The sequence below is a fragment of the Equus przewalskii genome, chromosome 3 (assembly GCF_037783145.1).
Source record: "Equus przewalskii isolate Varuska chromosome 3, EquPr2, whole genome shotgun sequence".
In the NCBI taxonomy this organism is placed as follows: domain Eukaryota; kingdom Metazoa; phylum Chordata; class Mammalia; order Perissodactyla; family Equidae; genus Equus; species Equus przewalskii.
In genome coordinates, this window is record NC_091833.1 from 64,657,935 (window position 1) to 64,674,028 (window position 16,094).

At 34.5% G+C, this 16,094-nt stretch overlaps 1 protein-coding gene across 4 annotated transcripts; it reads right to left on the reverse strand.

Annotated features, from left to right (window-relative positions):
- Positions 1-234: 234 nt before the first annotated feature.
- On the reverse strand, positions 235-15,643 carry PRR27 (proline rich 27). 4 transcript variants are annotated; one of them, XM_070615330.1, is made up of 8 exons: positions 15,449-15,643; positions 11,459-11,672; positions 8,889-8,947; positions 7,632-7,655; positions 5,981-6,004; positions 3,814-4,374; positions 1,709-1,757; positions 235-321 (listed from the first exon to the last, which is right to left on the reverse strand). In XM_070615330.1, exons 3-7 carry the CDS (start codon positions 8,934-8,936, stop codon positions 1,746-1,748), a joined length of 669 nt encoding a protein of 222 aa, XP_070471431.1. In that variant the 5' UTR covers positions 8,937-8,947; positions 11,459-11,672; positions 15,449-15,643; the 3' UTR covers positions 235-321; positions 1,709-1,745. The 4 variants fall into 4 exon arrangements, with proteins under 4 accessions (XP_070471431.1, XP_070471432.1, XP_070471430.1 ...); XM_070615331.1 differs by lacking the exon at positions 5,981-6,004; XM_070615329.1 differs by lacking the exon at positions 11,459-11,672 and having other exon boundaries at positions 15,449-15,631.
- Between the last annotated feature and the right edge of the window lie 451 nt (positions 15,644-16,094).

Here is a 16,094-nt window from a genome sequence, read left to right on the forward strand (position 1 = left end):
CAGGGGAAATAATTTGGAAACAAAAGGTAAAAAATATGCTATTTGTATTGTGAGCTTTTTTTAGACCATATTCATACAAAAGAAAGGCACATATTGACATCATACATTTAAATCTCTGATAATTATTATTTTTATAGTTAGGAGGTACCTTTTAAAATTTTAAATTGGAAAAAATACACCATAAACATCCTTTCTGTATAAAGTCCAATGAAAAAATACCATAATGAACCAATATTATGAGATTGATATTTTTAATATAACAGAATGAGAGTCTTCGGAAAAGTAAATTTTTGTAGATTTCACGGATTTCTGTACCAGTACCTGAAAAAGGAAAATAATATATTAGTTTTGTATAGTAAAATTACCAAATTACTTGTCCTTGCAGCGAAATTTCTTTTGTTGCTTTATGAATTTAATGTTAAAGGACTATATTGATCATCCACAAATCTATGCTACAATTAAAAAACACATTTAAGAGAATCAAGTTTGTTTTCTTCTATCTTCTTGTAGATATTATGCATTCTTGTAACAATTAATTCATTTAAAAATGCAATGTTAATTCAAGGTTATAATTTATTTGCATCCATGTATATATTATACAGGATTTTTTTGTGTGTGGGTATTACGTTTAAATCAACATAGTCTCCTGATACTGAATAATTTGAAGTAGAATTTTTTCTCTGCCTTAATTGACTTTTCCAGAAAAGTAGCATTCTTTCCTTTACCTGTTGTGAATTAAGTAATTAACATATTAAGAAACTAAATACTAATGTTTACTGAAATTAGTAAATTTATTTAATATCTTGAACTAACTCATTAATCAATGTCCTTCTATCTTTCATTATAGTAAAATAAATAAAAGCCAAAAGAATATGGTGATAGAGTTTAACTAAAACGTGAAGCCTTTTAATTTCCTTGGTAATAGCTGCTATTCGGAGGTACCGCCACCAATACTAACTGCCCACACATCTGTTTTTCAATTCTATTTTAACTACTGCTGTCCCCTCAATAGAAATTCTGATTTGGCTGACAGTCAAATAAAGCCTTGCCATTCTCCTGTCTGGTGAATATTTATAGTAGTAAAATTAGAACAGCTTTGGGAAGGAATGAAGGAATGTGGACTTGGAATGAGAGTGACCAAATTTTTCGTTAGATGACTAAGATGGAACGTGTCCAGCTGAGCTTTTTGATGAGTGCCTTTCTTCCCAGGACTGTGTGTAATGGGGGATGGGGAACAAGGTTGAGGGGAGGAGGTGTGGACTGAGAAATTTTACATCTAAATTGTTCGTTTATTTGTTTTCTAAAACAGTGGTTCTCAGAACAGGATAAGGATGGTGGCTGAATGGATAGCGTACAGAATGATCTGTGAGAACGTTAACAATGGTTCCTCTCACCCATAATTCAACCCCCTCCCCCATATGGAAGTTTCTTCCTTTTTTTGACCACTATTATTTTAGAATATTCAAGTCATAATAAATTTGGATTAATTTAAGGAAGAACTATCTAGTTGTCCAAACGCTGTCCATGTTTAATACATAGAACGTGAATTCGTATTTTCAGAAGTTCTGGGACACAGACTACCAGTATCTCCCTACATCCCACTTTCTTGCTTTCATGTAGGAAAAATATATTCAAAGGTAGTTTCAGCTGATGAGATTTAGTCTATTTAATGTGTGATTTTTAAATTTTGTTATCCTATATGACTTACAGAAACAAATGCATGGTACTCTCCTCTCTAGAAGATTTCATTCCTTTACCTAAAAAAAAAAAAGGAGAGATCTTACACAATGATAAAATGTACTTCATTTCATAGTATTAGGCCTATCTTTTCTGAATAATCTTTATTCTCTAAGAAGTTGTGTCCTGGTGATCTCTTCATAACTCATGTTTAGAATACTCTCGATTGCCACCAGATTTAGCTTTAGGAGACAAAGAACTGGTCAAATGACTTCTCTCGGTGAAGATCCTTAATAAATTCCTTTGACCACAGGATGAAGTCCTAAGTGTTCATCAGTGTTTTCAAGACCCCTTCTTATCAATCCTATTTTTTTTTTATCCACACTTTCTAACATTTCCCCTCTATCCCCATGTGAGCCATGAACTACAGGTAAATGCTGGTAGATGGAAAGTGCTTTGTGTCAAAGAAACCCACTGAAGGAACATGTTAACATGTGCAGCATTGTGGAATGGGATCAGCTCTTTCTACCTCTCTGGAGCAGTTCCAAACAATCATTTAACTTGATCCTGATCCCTGTCAGGAACAAGGGAATGGGAAGAAATGTTGATACCTCCTTCTAGAAAACGACTACTAGGAGTATCTGATTAATGGCAATGAACTGCAGAAATTATTTACTGGTGGTTTTAAGCCCTCATTTTTTTCAACCTGTATCCAGGGTTCAGAGTATCTTCTATGTGGTTTCGAATTCACTTTCTCTTTTATAAAATAGCCTGCTTGCTTGGGCTACATCTACTAAAAATTAGGGACTAAGTGCTTCTTAAATATTTTTCAAAAAATGGTTATTTTTAAAACGTTCAGAGAACTATAGGTCATGACAAGTAACAGAAACTGGATTTATCCTCTTGCCTGAAATAAATTTTCAAAAAGCACCAAAAATATGAGAAACAACATTTTCTCAGGATCTAGGCATTAGGCAACAAAGGACAGTGATCCCTATGTGACAGGAAGTCAATGAGATGAACCCTCTGATTGCCCTAGCTTACTGCCTGAGAGTTTCCAGGCCTTATTGAAGGGAGATGGAGCTGGAAGTCCAGGAAGATGAGATAGCTGAAATTCACAGGGCAAAGCACCTGAGAGGAAGAGGGGGACAAAGGAGTTACAAGTATCTAAAGAGGTTAGCCTCACATTTTTCAAGTGAGCATAGATTATTTGTATAAAGATACTACCTGAGGCCAGGTAAACAACCACCTAAAAGGACAAAATGGAGCAATATCTGGTATTCAAACGGGCAAGGAACAGCTTTTGATCCCACGAACCAAGTAAAAAAACTCAGAATTCACAAGGCATGTGACTGAGTACTCAGAATGGTTTGATCTCTGTGATGGAAAAAATTAGCCTTAGATAAAAATGTTTCCCTGTTCCTGCTTCATAAAGCTTAAAAGCATAGTGACCTAATGGCATCCTAGAATGAAGCTCATAATATATATATTATATTTATTTGAAAAACAATGCTTTCCTTCGATATTAGAAACAAAGCAGGGAGGTCCATCTAATCACTTTTATTTAACACTAAACTGGAGAAATGCAATGAATAAATAAATAAATGGCATCCAATTTGGAAACTAAAACATTGATCAATAGATGAATGGGTAAAAAAATTATGATATATCCATATAAGGAAATAATACTCTGCCAAAAATATTAGACCAAACTATTGTTATACATAACTACATGGAAAAATCTCAAAATAATTGTGCTGAATGAAAGAAGCCAGACACAAGATGATTCCACTTACATAAAATTCTAGAAAATGCTAACCAATCTGTACTGGCAGAAAATAGATCAGGGAGAGGAGAAAGGGAAGGGGTGGATTACAAAGGAACAGGAGGAACTTTTTGGTTGTGGTGGATATATTTATTATCCTGGTGATTTGTTTCACAGGTGTAGACATCTTCAAAACTTATCAAAGTGTACACTTTCAGTACATGTAGTCAACTTCAGTAGGATGTCAACTGTATCTTAACAAAGCTGTTCAAAGTGTTTAAGCTGATCCGTGTTTGCTCGTGGAGAGATTGTGTTTCTTCCCCTCTCTTACAGATCTTATTCATTACAGGAGTAAGATTTAGGTAACCTACCTGATCAGGAAAAGGAGAAAGCTGAGGTTCTGGGGCATCAGGCTCAAATGCAGCAGATGAGGCTGCAGGAGGTATAGCTGCAGCAAGTGAGGCTGCAGGAGGTATGGCTGCAGCAGGTGAAGCTGGAGCACATATGGCTGCAGGAAGTGTGGCTACAGCAGGTTCCACTTCATCAGGCTCAATCACAGCGGGGTCAACTGCAACAACCTCTGGTGCAGGAGGTGTGGCTGCAAGAGGCTCAAGTTTGGCTGCAGCTTCATTAGGTGAGCCAAAAGCTCTTACAGGTGTACTTGAGGGAGGGACATGGGGAGAAGCCCCTGGAGGAGAAGAAGGAGGAGGGGCCAACCAAGTAGGTAGGAGAAAACTAGGAATGCGGTTGATGGCTCCAGGAGCAGTGCGAATCCAGGGATACAGGGATACCCCCGTATCAGAGTTAGGAGTCCAAGGGTGATTTGGGAAATTATTCCGTGGAGCATAGTAAGAAGGAGTGACATCATTGTTTGGTATGGGATAAGGAATATTCAGAGATGGGTTAAGTGGGTGACGATTGCCCTTGTAACCCTAAAGGAGAAGCAGAGAAATCAAAGTTGATTGTTTATGTCTATTCCATGTATGTATTACAACTCATGTTGTGACTGAGATGCGATATGATGAAGGAAGAAAATTTTTTTAAAGAATTTCAATTAAGTCTCTTTCTTAAGGTTAATGTTCTTCCATAAGTTTTGAAATAGGAACTAATAATTTGTTAAGAAAATGGAATAAACCCTTTTTAGGGGAAAATATTTTGTGTTGAGGCAAATCGGAGTATTATAAACTGCACAATCTGCCAGCCTAGGCCAGGACAAAAATAGAAGGAAAGAGAGCACACAGTAAAGGATTGATGCGTCTAGGCCTCCTTCTCTGCACCCCCTGCCCAGCCCAATGCCCCCAGTGCTCTCTGGGTCTCTAAAGTGCCCTATTGAAGCACTCCCTACTTTGTATCTCTTCTAGGGGTCCTTCTGAACTCCTCTCCACCCTTCATCAAAGCTTCCACTCCTTCAAGGCTAAGCATCTCATATTGTTATTAAGAAAAAAAGCAGACTGGATGTGGATGACTCATTACTGGCTTTTTTTTTTTCATTTGAGATATAATTGACTAGTAATACTGTATTATGTTTGAAAGTTGCTAAGAGAATAGATCTTAAAAGTTTTCATCACACGAAAAAGGAATTGTAGCTATGTATGGTGATGAATGATAACTAGACTTACTCTGGTGATCATTTGGCCATATATACTTCTGACTTTTCATATGTAATTTTCCCTTTAGTGTTTGTGTTTTAAATGAGAAGACTACTAATGTTACTAATGCACTTATTACTAAATTTCGCATGATTGCTTTTGGTAGAAGGACCTCCATATTTTCCTACAATTGCTCTAGGTTTGTCTATTACATGTATGGAAAGCTATCAGCGAGCTCCAAGCTCACAAAATTATGTAAGAATTTACGGAAAATTAATACATTTCTTGGTCTCACATGCATGAAGTTTTATTTCCTATCATAAATTTGTCAGTTTTTATGAGCAAACTTGGTATGTATTCATTTACATATCAAGATCCTGGATTCTTTGATCCAAGGAATTCAAAATTTATTTAACATAAACATCATTTTAAAATACAATAAACTATATTTAACCTTTCTTATCATACATTTGTGTTAACACTAACCAGTTGATAGAGTTATTTTCTTTACGTGTATTCAAAGTTAATCTGTCAATAGCAGATACTATTTATGAACATAGACTCAGTTTTCATAATTGTTTGAAAATACTGCCTTCGTTATCAGTGATACTTTTCTATGATATAAAAATTTATTTATATAATTAAATTTCATTTTAAAGCATTTAATCTAATGAGCAGGCAGTGAAACTGGTCAGGATATCAGTGTGAAAAAAATGCTGTAGGCTTTATAAATATAAATATCCTTATTCTTATATACACATGTTTAAGTGAGCCCATCACAGCAAGAAAAGAGAACATGCTCCTAAATTACTTAGCTTTTCAAGGAAAAACATAATCATACGGAATTATTTAACATTATTAGATAGAAAATGCTATTTTAAAAAGAATATTAATAATGTAAAATACATTTCAATATCTTAAAGTATAAATAAATATGGATATATTTTACCTCTTCACTAGATGAGGGAAATTTCTAAAACAGCAAAGAAAACAATGTTGGTTTTGATTTCACCCCACTGAAAAACCTTTTTCTTCAGATCCCTGCTTACATTCAGAGTGACTATAACTGACAAAACTCTCTGAGTAACTTGGAATTTTCTTTCTTAAGTGATGTAATTGTTTGTCTTGTTTTCCTGTGACTATGTAGATTAAGTCCTGTTATTCTAAATACATCCTTACAAAGTAGATATGCAATGACCAATTTTAATGCCCTGCTAGTTCCAGTGTTTCTACTCCATCATTAAATTCTTTATTCATATATATCCATAAACTTTCACATACAGGGAACCAAATATTTTGATTCGTTTTTGTGGCTGGTTGCTTATGTACACCAGATATTTACGTTAGATCATGATTTGCATTTATCAAAAAATCCCCAGGGACTAAACGATGCTTTGCATATAACTCCTCAACAAATGTAGATTGTTCCTCAGTGGCTTTAAGATGTTTAAGTTTTTTCTTGATGGATATTCAAATATTTACTTTAAAAAGTATAAAACAAGTGCCTACTATGTGCTGTCCGTGTGCTAGATATTGGGATCCTAAGTATTGGAAAGAACAGACAAGGTTCTTTGCTTCTGTCTGGGTTGCTACATTTCCCAGACAGTCAAGCTTCCAGCTTGACATTTAATATTGTATGTAGTATTTGTTTCCAAGTTAAGGTTGTTTTCCTTAATTACTGAGTTAAAATGTTTGCTGATGGATCCTCTTGTCATCCTAAGGTCTAATGCATGATTCACAAGTGATATATGATCCAGAGCATTCACGGAGACAAGTGTCAATGATTTGCATTGTGAGTGTAGAGCTCTAGATTCTCATGATTAAAATCTTAACTCTTATAAGAAATTCAAAATAATATTTCATACTTTTTTCATTTTTTAAATTACTTTCAAAACCTTCCTACTCCTTTGCCATATATCTAATGGTGTTTGGTGTTTAGATCTCATCTCTCTGCCTTTCTTGGCAAGATTGTCAGGTTTATCTACTGCATACTTGTAGGTAGAGGTACAAGTATAATTTTCTTGGCACAGTCGTATCATCAGAATTTAATATAAAAATGACAAAGAACTTAAAAGAAATCTAATATCAATCAATGAATACTTTGATCTCCTACACAAGGATAACTTTTATGAGTATTTTCTGCCCAAAAGTCATCTAACTTCTTGGGAACACACTGCTCTTGCTAGTAGTTCCTAGCTCATGCTTTCTTCTTCTCTAGTCTTTCAAAGAGGCAAACACTTGCTGAATTCATCACTTAGTTTGTTCAAGTAAACTTAGTACATTGTCATAAAATTTTATAGAAGCATGGGGAGTAAACCTGGGCATAGCAAAAACTTTATCACACTGCTAAGAGAGTGTGCTTACTCAATGCTTCTGCTCTTTGGAAGGAAATCAAGACCTCATGATATATATGTTAAATACAAATATATTCATACTGCACAAACATTTTTCTATCAAATAAGAAGAAATTAATGGCCCTAATATTTTAACAACAGTAGTAGTCCAAAAATTGCATTGTAAAGAAATCAGAGTTTTAAAACGTAAAATACACTTTAAGGTAAAAACAACTACATTTATATGTAAATGAAAAAAAGTTTTACCTCACCAATGAAGTGGAGACGCTTCTAAAACAAAGAAAAATGTTATTTCACTATGGTTATTTACTTGAAAACTCCTGTCCCCAGATTTCCATATTACTGAAGAATGTGTTCAGCCTTACTATTAGGATAGTTAATTTCTTTTTTGAAACATGAGTCACTAGTATAAACTATTTCTTTGTTAATATTATCCTCGTTATATGTTTTTGACCCAGACAATTGCCTCGGAAAGTTTTACTTTGACTGATGGCTTTGGTTTGTAATATTCTACACGTATGTAAATCTTACCACCTGAAATATTAGTCAGCTCTTCTTCGTATAGCTGGTTTTGCTGTTCTCTTTCACCTCTCAGGTTTTGTTTGCATGTGTGTGTGTGTAAGTGGTCTGTTGCCATCTCTTTACACTTGCAGGACTATATATCCAATTGTTCCCCAATTAAGCTTCAATATATTTTATGAATTCACCACAGATTATGCACCACGTATAAGATAAGAATAAAAAATAGTGTGGAAACTCATCATTTACTATTTTAAGAATTATATTTTAATTCAGGTAATTTCAGGAAATAGAATACCTTGAAATTTGCACAGGATGATAATAATTGTAATAATTGTTAATAATATGAAGTATCATTTCAGTTCCTAGAATATCCTAGATACTCTGCTAAGCAACTTACATGATTGTGTCTTTTTAATCTTCAAAAGCATTCTATGACATAGGTGTAATAATTTTCTCTTTTTTACAAAAGAGAATATTTAGCACACTCATTGGTTAGGATTAAGATTTTCTACCAGCTAGTTCTTACATTAAAGTCTCGCCTATTTATATTACATCAAAGGTCATCATTTTCATTTACTTTAACTCCATCAAGTATTCCTTGTGACTCTACATATATACCTCCAGCAATGCGACTTCACTGCCAGAGAAAACCCAATCCAGCTTTCTATTTTGAAGACATAAACTTTATTAAGATTATCTGCATGGGATCCTGTTCCCTATAATTTTATCCTCCTCCAGACCACTGCATTTCTGAACTCACCTCTTCTTGCTGTTTATCCATTTTCAGATAACGCAACTTCATTATTTTGATTTTTAAAATTTCTTTGAAAAGTTTGGCACAAGAAACCTCATGCTCATTAATATGTCTCTCTACTGCATCATTATCAATGTTATTACAACTTATATCGTTAACACAAATCTCTGTCTACAATTGTTTAGTGGTAATACTACTGGTACAATTTTAAAAGTCCTTTTACTCACTTTTGCAAAAGCAGCACACACGATGCAGGCCCAAAGCAGTAGCTTCATTTTTATTGACCCTATGAATATTAATATCATAAATTGGTTGATTCAGAAAATATACAAGATATTTGCTAGTTATGCCTCTTCTGGAGAGAGACAAAAGGATGCATGGCTTTATTAGTTTGACAAGGAAGACTCCTCACAGAAAATTTGGTCCTGCTATTTAACCGCTGATGCATGACCTAACAAGAATGACACTAAACCCCAAATTATCCTTTTTGGCAGATGTCCTTTAATAATTAATTGGCTTAAAACTAAACTTAAGTGGAAGATAACTTATTTACTTACCTAGGGATATATTTTGCAATTAATTTGTCTTGAAGGATTTACCAGGAAATAAAATTGTTTAAAAGTAGCCATTCCTTGGGTGCTTTATTGAGATTTTCTTTTTATAGATTCAAGCGGAGATTAGCATCAACTACTTAGAAAAATTTCAAGTCCTAAAGTTGTTGCCACCATGTGCTATGGCATGTACCTTTAGATTCTTGATCCCAATTTTCCCTCTATCCCTAAAAGGTAGTGGGATAGCCATATATTCAAGTGTGTGTCTTGATTAAGTTCAATTTTCTTCAGAGAATGTAAAACCAATCTTTAGTTGGTAGATTTTTAAAGTTTATGGCTTTACCTTTCTTCAAAAGCATAAATTAGATCCATTCTTAACAAAACATATGTATATATATGACACATAGCATTATTTAGTATCTCAAAATGTGAAAAACTATAAATGCCCAATTACAAGTGTTTTATTAAGAAGAATAATAACAGGTTCATGATCTATTGCTAAGTGAATATTCAGATGTTCAATATAGCTAAAGTATTTGATGGTTTATTTCTAAGTAGATGACTTTTTCAATAATGTTTTCCATAATTTCATTTTATCTTCTGTAGTCTATAACTTTTTGTGAAGTGAGAATGTATTACTTGTATGCTAAGTAGATGCTAGTAAAATGAAAGATTTTCACATTTTTTTAGTGAGACTGTATGCTTTCTTGCCTAATTCATAACAAAATCTGCGCTGGAAAATTATATTCATGGAGGAAGCCCTGCAAGTTATATACTCCATCCATTCTCAAAACATGTTTTTTATTTTGGATCAACTGCTTACCGGTTCAACATGATTTTGACTACATATTGAATGGTCTTTGCTAAAACCTTCTTTGTTGGTATTGTACACCTGGTTTTTATTGAAAGAAAATGTAAGATGAAAACTAACAAACTTACTATTGTTTTGGAGTTGTAAAGATATATGGGACGAAGATCTGTGCCTCATCATGTTTCTCTATAAGCATCACTGGAGAAATTCCTGACAGGTCCCAGTACTTAGACTTTTCTTGAGCTATTGGTATATTTTTATGTCTTAGATACAAAGATATTGTTTATTTCTTTGCTTTGCATTTATTTTTGTTCTTTGCCTACCGGGAATTTCAGATCAAATATTTTCCCCGTATTAGAACTCTACGGGGTGTCATGGGAGCTCAGCAGGAGATGCTTACTGCATCTCTGGCTTTATCTTGTTTCTCGTAGTCTTATTTTTTCCTCACCAAAATATTTACTTCTTTTTTAAAAATCCCATTTTACCTATTTTTGCAAGCTGCCTTAAATCCTTTTATGAACAAACAGAAAAAGGAACAAATTAGGCAATCAAATGAATCTTTATAAAATGGTTTATAGTGCCAAAATTTCCTTATGGTATATTTTAACATTTTTGTAAAAAGAAAATAAAATGATCAATTAGTGAAACAAAAATATAATGAATTTATACCTAAAGAAATTATTTTATTCCTCAATATAGTCCAATTGTTTTAAAGTTGCCTATATCTCATAGTAGAGCCCTAAAGATGGACAATATAAAGTTAACTGATGTGTTGATCTTCTCTCTAAAATCATTCCTTTTATCCCTATCTGGGTTTCTGAAACAGGAGGATTTAATTGGCTGAAGCCAGATTTTCACAGGCATATTATATGGCAATTGTCTAATGTGTCATAATAATAATTGTCATATTATCTAATAATTGTCATATTCTATGGCTATTGAATGATTTAGAAGAATCTCTGTCTTACTCTCACAATTATTTTGGGAACCTATCAATTTAATCATATATAATGGCCCCAAACTATAAATATAGATAAAAGAAGCTATGTGAGAAAATGCGCATTTGCCTTTTTTGGTGTGTTTTTAAAAGAAATTCTATATAAGTAGTTCAAATAATACCAGCTAAAATTATTATTATACTACAGATACTTCAATAAGCATATTTTAATTTAAATTTGACTTTGTTTTAATATGACAATTATTGATTTGATGAAGCTGTAATGCATTAGCAGTTCTATAAATGATGAATAAGTATTTCTTCTTCATAAAGGGCATAAAAATAAAGTTGTTATTCCTATAAGAATAATTAACAGCTAACAAAAGATAATAGAATTATAATGTTAGGGTCCTTAAAAAAACGACTTCAGATTTGGAAAAAATACCAGATTTGTTAAATTTAAAAATCTTTTCTTTGGTGTCTCACTCTCTCATTTACCTATGTATCACTTGCGATTTATACTGTAGAATGTTCCAGAAGAAACAAAACATTCACGTCCCATTCAAATAATTTTTCTCTTCTTGTTATTTTTTTCTTCAAATAGCTTTGAAGTGAGAGGGCCTTACTCAACCTCACTGTTCAGTTCTTTAGAAAAACATGAGAATTACTGGGTAGAACTGGGTTTATGTGAACTCCTGAGTCCAGTCTGAACCTAGAGAAAAAAACAAATTCCTTTGATAAGTCTCCTCTCACGTAGTCTTGAAGTGAGAATTCAGGTGTGTGGTGGATTAGATTTACACAACACCCTGTGTTACTAACCTCTCCAAACGAAGGGAGAATATAAATATGCCATGCATTTATAGGCACTCAATTAAAGTTTTATCTAACTGAAACCCAGGAGAAAATCTTTTAAAAATGTGAACATCTTAATATGGGCTGGGAGTGGGGGATAGCGTGGGGGACGATCCCTTGCTGCTAGGATAGAAACAAATAGCTGTAGACCCTGGTCTGGATCTGGACAATGGGGCTCACTTCCTTTCCTCCAAGGGTGTTTACAAGAAGTCCTTGATTTAATGTTTCTTCTTTGGTTTTGAAATGAATCAGCATCAAATCTAAAAGGAAAAACCCTACCAATTTGACCGATTTGGCTATACACTACCTCCCTCATTCAGAGAAACATCAAAACAGGGACGTTCCCATCTGACTGTTGAAGACAAATCTAGGAACTACATTTAACTTAATTCTTAAATACACTTTGCAAATATTCATTACTTGACTGAATTTTGGCATCAATTAGAAAGCGTGATGAAGGAATCTCATGCTTTATTTCATTTTATGTTGAGCGTGGAATTTAATGGAATAACAGAAATATTTTTTTAAATAACAATGTAGTGTCTCATCCTATATTAGTGTCACAGGCATAAATTACCTACTAGGAATAAACAGTAAAACCTGAAAGAGCCCTTCCATCCCGTGAATTCAGTATTGGCAACCAAACATGTCTAGTTATATGTAACACCAAATTAGAAATAATGTTAAGACATAGTACTGGCTGGCAGTGCCCAAGTCATAATCAGAGTGATGTGAAGTGATTTAGTGTGATACAGTCTGGGATCACAATAATGGCTGTAGAGTTGGTTAAGAGTGAGAGAATCTTTTCCAAGTAAGTAATTTTCTCCCTGTGGAATCGCTTAACACAAACCCCCACAGTAAAGGCCTCACAAAGGAAAAGAGTGCTTATATACAAGCATAAAACATTTACCTTATTAGCTACTGGACTATAACATATGCCTGGCATTCAGTAAAATATTACAAGATATACTGAAAGGCAGGAAAAAAAGTCTGAAGATCAAAAAGCAATTATCAGAACCAGAGTCAGTTGTTGCACAGATGTTGGAACTCTCAAACAGGGAATTTAAATAATTTTGATTAATATATTTAAAATCCTAATGGTAAGATATACAAGATGCAAGATCACACGGATAATTTCAGCACAGAGATGGAAACTATAAGAAAGAATCAAATGGAAACACTAGAAACCAGGTTCACTAACAGAGAAAAAGGACACATTTGGTTGGGGGCTTGCCCTGTGGCCGAGTGGTTAAGTGTGCATGCTCTGCTTCGGTGGCCCAGGGTTTCGCTGGTTCGGATCCTGGGTGTGGACCTAGCGCCACTTATCAAGCCATGCGGAGTTGGTGTCCCCCATGCCACAACTAGAAGGACCCACGACTAAAATACACAACTATGTACTGAGGGGCTCTTGGGAAGAGAAGGAAAAAAAAAAAAACGAACGCATTTGAGTGGCTCATCAGTAGATGCAACACAGCCCAGGAAAGAATCAGAGAACTTGAAGATATGTTTCCCTCCTTCCTTCCTACTTTTCTTCACTTAGTCATTCAAATAACGGTTTTGAAGTACTATTGTAGGCCCCAGAGAATGTGAGAAATGCAGCCTAAATAAAAAGTAATTCGGGGACAAAATTAAAATAAAGCCTTTGGAATTTAAATCTCCCAATCTATTAGGTTTTGTGAATGACGAAGTTGAAAAGCTACATGTAAACTTAATTAACCCCTTATTTCAGAATGCTACACTAAAACGTGGGTATTAAGTTCATTACTTTGTGTGCAACAGGATAGGAAATCTGTGGATTATGTTTGACAGTTGGAAAGCATGGACATGAGCAATAAGCACAAGAGTAGGCTTCTTTTGTTGTGTACAATATCATACTCCACAAGTAGTAGGTGACTTTAGAATATTGATGGACCAGAACATATCCTGTTATTTCATAGTAATGGAAATAGAATGCCTTTTCCTTTCTACTGACTGCTATGCTTTTGGAAATGTCAAGGGGTTTATAAGAGAAATACTCAACAAAGATATACTGCTGTGTATTGTTGCCATAAGTATGCAACTCATGGCCAGATCTTTTGTAATGAGTTTTCCTACTTCAATGTTTTTAAATCTCTTACAGTTACAGGAAAATCTTTAGCCATCCATCCATAACAATGAGATAAACTTGAATCTGGAGAGTCTTTGACAAACCCTTGAAGATTATTTACTGATCACAGCAGGAGAAAGGGTAAATGCTATGCTCCAGTTTAATTTACTATAATAAAATATTGCGTCTGAAATATATGGAATTCATCTGAATACTAGATAATGTTTTGACTACTGGAGATTCAAGTAAAACTCTGCCAACACGCTGCCCTTCATATTGCTTACATTTTAATTTAGGAATCCAGCAAATATATAGAGACATTCAGAAATTAATTGGGTATATATGTCTAAATTGGGGGACAGCAATTGAGAGCTTAATCTAGAGAATTAAGAGCTGATTTTAGTCAGCTGATTGTATGTGGCTGTTAAAATGGTTAGAGTGGATATGATCATATAGGAAAAATGTATAGAGTTAGAAAAGAAGTGGCTGAGATCAGGGCCCTAGAGAATATCAATGTTTGTGTGGGAGAAAGGAGTCTATGCAAAATACCTAGAAGAAAGAGCTAACGAAAGAGAATGATAAGAATTACCAGGAAACACATCTTAGTCAAATAGAATAGTGCTCCTGGGGGCAACTTATTCTTTTTCTACTACAATTTCTTCATTTGCAAGGTATAATGTAATAGTGTGAAACGAGTTGACAACAATGACTCTGTTTTGTACCCTGGACTTCATCTTGTTTAAAAGTATGAGATTGTGCTGACCTTGCCAAATTATCAAAAGGGTATTATTTGCTGAAAAAGGACTTTCTGAAGGACTGTATGAAAATATGCTTTTTCTGGTAGCAATAAGATGTCCTTGAGTAAGCCAATGAACTGTAACGTAAATTTATCCTCCCTAACAAACAACTGAGGTAACTGTTCTGGGCTTCCCTTTTTGCTAGTGAAAACCCTTGACTTTTAATCCATGAGGGACACTTTTCTGGCTGCTGCCGAAAACTGTGTTCCATGAATTGCAATTCTAAGACCCCAAATAAATGCTCTCATTTTGTTTGGCAGTTACGTCTTTTTTTCTAAGTTGACGATAGTTATTAGCGATATAATAGTAGTATTAATAGTTGTAAGGTTAACTGAGAGAAAAATATAAATGACCGTGCACATAGCTGCTCAGTTTTAGATATCAAAATCATTATTACTTTTGCCACAATAAACATCATTAAAAAGGAGCGATTACAGAGGATACTTTAAAAAGTGCCAAGAGAGCTATTAGCTTTGAACTAGAGGAAGGTCACCATACCCCTTGAGACTTGAAGGAGACGGTGAAACCTATGTTCAGATTTAGATGAAGTTATTGAAGTGTCATACCAGAGAGGAAGATAGTATTTAGGCTTGACGGACTCAATATTGTCTACGGTAAAAAGGGAAATTGTTTTCTGGTGAGATTAATTGGAAGCTTAAGGAGAGTTGAGAAAGGGAGCTAACTCTAATGCCAGGAAGACTAAGTTCGATACATAGTTTCTGTTGATCAACAAAGTTTAGAAAACATACTTACTTTAGGATTCAGCTGCTTGGGTGGAGTGGATTGGTTTTGTGGTTGGATTTTTTCCAGGTAGGACTAAGTGCCGAGGGGCAGAAGAGTTTTCTGAACTATTAAAATAATATGTAAAATAAGAATGAAGTCTGGGCTGTGTAATATGAGAACTTCGGCTAATAGGGAATAGATGGAATGGAATATAATTAGAGTGTTAAGGGATGGAGTGTTCTATGAAGACAAAGAAAAATTCTCTTAGCTTCTACCTGTTTCACCCTTTTAAAATATATGTCATATGTTACCTCCTTATGAAAAACCCTTGAACGTTCAGCCTGAATAAGAAAAGAAGTGAGACTGAGAGGGATTGGATAGAATGGAATACAATGGGAGGGTTCAAGGACTGGAGTAGACTATGAAGTCAAAGTTGCCAATTTTCCAATCTTTTCACCAAAGGCACATGTCATATAATGTCACTCTCCTGTGAAAATCCCCCCAGTGTCTTCCCATCGCAACCAAATGCTTAGCACAAATTTCTGAGCTCAAATAACTTTCATCTTTATCCCTTTCTCCCTGATCTACTTCCCTTTGACTTTCGCCCTGCCTCCATCTTCTCTGGATGTGTTCGGTCCTTTAGAGTTTTCCCTTATAACCCATGCATATACCTACT